This window comes from Tenebrio molitor, chromosome 4 (genome assembly GCF_963966145.1).
Source record: "Tenebrio molitor chromosome 4, icTenMoli1.1, whole genome shotgun sequence".
Lineage (NCBI taxonomy): Eukaryota > Metazoa > Arthropoda > Insecta > Coleoptera > Tenebrionidae > Tenebrio > Tenebrio molitor.
Window position 1 is genome coordinate 8,018,362 of NC_091049.1, and position 4,384 is coordinate 8,022,745.

A 4,384-nucleotide genomic window follows, 5' to 3' on the forward strand; every position below is an offset into this window, starting at 1 on the left:
ATTGCAGATAAGTGAAATTGGTCTGTAGTTACTAACGTCATACTTATCACCCTTTTTATGAACTGGGGTTATATATGAATTTTTCCATGTTGAAGGAAAGTCACTTGTTTTTAGTGCAAGGTTAAAAATGACTGAGAGAGGAAATGCAAGTGTAGCGGCACAATTGGGCAGCAGAAAAGCCGGAATGCCATCAGGACCAGTTGTTGATTTCGGTTTAATTTTCTTTAAAGCAGAGAGGACCTGATCTTCGGAAACTGAGCCAAAAGAGATAATGTGATAAATTAAGTTATCAGTTAGACTAGGACTTGAATTAGATTTGATATAATTTACATTGAAATGATCAGCAAAGGCATCAACAATTTTGATTGGTGTAGAGAGTGTTTCACCGTTAAAGATCAATTGACTGGGAATACCAGAGGTACCTTTTATATTACTTAGAAAGCTCCAAAATTTTTTTGGATCCATCTTTATATCGTTTTCAACTTTTTTGAGATAGTCAATGTGAGCGGCATTGACTTTCTTTTTTACTTCAGCCCTAATTGTTTTGAATTTATTATAGTTAGTGATTGACCGATTTTTTTTATAGCTACGCCACAGTTGCCATTTACATTTTATCATTTTTATAATATTTGCTGTAAACCACGGGGGAAAAGATTTGCTGCTGCCACAGTGCGTTTTGGCCACGCAGGTATCGAAAACACTGTATAGCTTATTATAAAATAATAAACAAGCATAAAGTCCATTCACGTTGGATTTTCCTAGTCAAGGTCAAATAATTCAATATTATGGCGGTGTGATTTTTACTTCAAAAATGCTTTAGCTGTGTATGTCACCAATACGGGCTGATAAAGTAACCAAGTCATTCGTAGACTGTAGAGGTTATGTTATTCGCTGTCAGCAAAGAAACAGTCATTTTTCAAATATTGTTTTTAGAGGATAACAGTAGGTAATAATACATCCATTTTGTTATCATTTGCACTAAAAATAGTGTCAGTTGTTAATCGGTATGATAGGATTAGGAACATACAATAGGTACCTAACTCCTACCTACTGGTGTTGTATTTTTCTGCTTGCGCTGTTGATTAAGTGAAAAAACCCTTAATGACTACAGTGATGACTGATGAGGAACCAGAATAAGTTATAGAAAATGAACCCAATAGAAAATTGTGTGAAGTTTCTTTCATTGGAAGCGATGGCAGTAAGGAATGCATCTAAATGATGGAACAAATTTGGCAATAAAATTTCAGTTATTCAGAGACACTTATACGTTTTGATTGTGGTTGTGACGTTTCAAGAATGTATTGTTACAATTGCATACCACAAAAGAAAGGTGTATTTTGATTTTTAATGATTTTTTTCTAATTTAAGTTTTTTCGATGTACACATTACCTTTAAAATAACGTTGTATTGTTAAAACTGCTCAATAAAGGTCGTAAATAGATTATAATCATGTTAATACATACAATACATTAAATATTAAAGGATTCTGACTAATTAATTTTCGAATTGAAGCTATTTTTTCTTGAGTCCGTATTAGCTTGCGGGTTTCGTCACATTACGTCAGTTGTGGAAGGTTAACGCAATTTTAAAATCAACCTTTTTTCTTTTCGCCATGGTAAAATCACCCAGGAATAGAATTTTATTAAAAAATCTGTGACTTTATTTCACACGTCAAACTAACATTCAAAATTAAAGACGTCAAATCGCTCTCAATCGCTCTATCACGAATAAAACACGATAATGTAAAATTTACTAGGAAAGGAGACACAGGCTTGCAACGTGACAACAATTTGGCAGAGAAAATCCAACGTGAATGGACTTTAGTTTACATCGTAGTCGTAGTACAGAGTGGATGAGTGTGCACCGCTCCGTGATTTTACGAGGAAAACAAGTTACTCACGAAGAATAAACCAGGTAACTGGTCAGGAGAAGACCAAGATACACCGCAGAACCAAAAACCGTAAGTCGCAAGTCAAAAGAAGCCATATAAATTAGAACATCGTGGAAAAAAGAGCCGACTCGCAGAGAGACAGAAACGGAGGAGGCTGTTATCGCTCCGCGATAAGGAGGCGCTTATCGCTCCGCGGTAAGAAAAGTCTGCAAAAACGAAGATAAACAAAACCAGTAGGCAACACAGAATACAGACGGGTTAAAGTGTAATCGAGTTAAGTTAATGAATAATAACAAAAGAAACAAACCGGATCACGACTCTTCACCAGAAACAGAACAGAAACTATTCCGAGGAGGTACCCAAGTGGGCAGAACACAGCTAAAACAAGAAAAAACAGAGGACCGAAACATGGAGGAAATCAAGCAAATACTGCTGGAGTTGAGCAGAGAAGTAAAGGAAATGAGAAACGACATCAGTCAAAACAACAAAGAAATGAAGAGCCTCAGAGAGGATGTAAGAACCATGCAGGTGAACTGGGAGAAGGAAAAGCTGGACCTGGAAGAAAAGATCACGAAAACAGAAGAAAAGATAGAAAAACTCGAAAAGGACAAGATACGCAACAACTTGATAGTGACAGGAATGCGGATGGAAACAGAAGACGAAGAGCTACTGAGAAACACAATGGAAAAAAAGATAAACAAAGAGTTGAGCCTAAACGTGAAAGTAAAGAAGGTGTACAAGATAGGGCAAGATAGGTATAACGTGGAAATGAATAATTGGAATGAAAAATTAATGGTCCTAAAGACAAAAGGAAAACTTAGAGGAAAAGAGATTTACATTGATTCCGCATTAACATTAACGGAGAGAGAGATTCAGAAAAAGATCAGAGACTTCGCCAAGAAAGAAAGAATTAATGGAGCCACAGTAAGAGTAAAGTATCAGGGAGTGGAAATTGACGGTAGGAGCTGGAAATGGAACAAAAAGGAGCAAAAGCTCATGAAAGTAGGAGAAATTAAGGCTCCAAAAAACTGAGAAGCGATACAGGAGGCACAACAAAGACGACAAGGCAAAAGGAAAGGACGACGCAAACGAAACGTGAGGAACAAACTGAACCGACGAACCCGGGCAAACGAGCAAAAAAACCGAATAAACATGGAACGTAAGAACAATGTTACCGCCAGGGAAGATGTCCGAAACAGCGAGAGAAATGAGAAGATACAAAATCGAAATACTAGCAATACAGGAAACAAGATGGTCAGGAAAGGGAAAGATAGACAAAACCAACTACACACTATATTACGCTGGGGAGAAAAAGCAAGGGAAGAACGGAACAGCATTTTTAGTAGGAGGGGGATAAGAAACAAGATAATGCAATATGAAGCGGTGGATGGAAGAATATCGTGGATCAGAATTGAAAACAAGCAAGCAAACATAACAATAATAAACGCTTATGCGCCAACAGAGAATAGCAAGGAAGAAGAAAAAACTAAATTTTACGACAAACTGGAAAAAGTATGTGAGAAAGTAAAAAGAAACGACATCTTAATGATAGTGGGGGACTTCAATGCGAAGATAGGGAAGGAGGAACGCAATGAAGGTGTAGCAGGGAAAGAGACAATCCACGACACCACTAACGACAACGGAGCGAAGATTTGCGACCTAGCGGCAGCAACAAACACATTCATTGTTAGCACGCAATACAGACATAAAAGAGAGCACAAGAAACATTGATGATTCCAGGGGGGACAGAGGGAAACCAAATAGACCACATGCTAATCTCCAAAAAGTGGAAAAGAATAATACAAGATGTTAGGACATACAGAGGGGCAAATGTCGACTCAGATCATCTCTTGGTTGTCGCCAAAATGAGGATGAAGGTGGTCAAACAAACAGGAGGCAGTAGGAAAAATGGATGGGACGTAGAGAAACTAAACCACACGAGACACAACGATGAGTACAAAAAAGAGATGAGAAAAAAATTAGAAACACGAGAAGAAGAAGTAGACATCGATGAAGAGTGGAAGAACCTAAAAGAAAGCATAATAGACACGGCAGAAACAGTGCTTGGACGAAGAACAACAAGAAAAAGAAAGGAATGGTTCGACGAGGAGTGCGAAAAAAGAACGGAGGCGAAGAACCAAGCCAGAAACAGATGGTTAAAGACGGGAAACCTAAAAGACTTAGAGAACTACAAAGAAAAAAGAAAAGAGGCGACCAAATATTGCAAACACAAAAAAGAAAGTTGGATTGGGGAGCTTATGCAGGAGGTGGAAGTCAACAATAGGGACAGCAGGAAACTGTATAAACTGATAAAACACTGGAACTCGACGAGTAAAAAGACACAAAGAATAGGTAACAAAAGATGGCAAACATATTACACGGAACTTTTTAGGGAAGAAAAAGAAATTACAGGGAGAAAAAAAGAAAAAGTGGAAATGGAAGACAGTAACAACGAGGACGACGCGCCGTCTTATGACGAATACATGGAGATCA

General features: G+C 37.8%; 1 protein-coding gene and 1 long non-coding RNA gene across 2 annotated transcripts; both read left to right on the plus strand.

Annotated features, from left to right (window-relative positions):
• The first annotated feature begins 739 nt into the window (after positions 1-739).
• LOC138128137 (uncharacterized) lies at positions 740-1,456 on the plus strand. Its single transcript, XR_011158559.1, has 2 exons — positions 740-946; positions 1,112-1,456. It is a non-coding gene; the product is annotated as an uncharacterized lncRNA (long non-coding RNA).
• An 843-nt stretch (positions 1,457-2,299) lies between these two features.
• Positions 2,300-2,923, plus strand: LOC138128271 (ribonuclease Y-like). The gene is made up of 2 exons (XM_069044458.1): positions 2,300-2,614; positions 2,768-2,923. Exons 1-2 carry the CDS (start codon positions 2,300-2,302, stop codon positions 2,921-2,923), a joined length of 471 nt encoding a protein of 156 aa, XP_068900559.1.
• The last annotated feature ends 1,461 nt before the right edge of the window (positions 2,924-4,384 follow it).

What these genes read in the sequence shown, in the direction of transcription:
- LOC138128271 (XM_069044458.1), top strand. Translation starts at nt 2,300, where the DNA reads ATGGAGGAAATCAAGCAAATACTGCTGGAGTTGAGCAGAGAAGTAAAG. An exon ending in AGTTGAGCCTAAACGTGAAA is followed by an intron (nt 2,615 to 2,767) that starts GTAAAGAAGGTG and finishes AGAGAGATTCAG; the next exon opens with AAAAAGATCAGAGACTTCGC.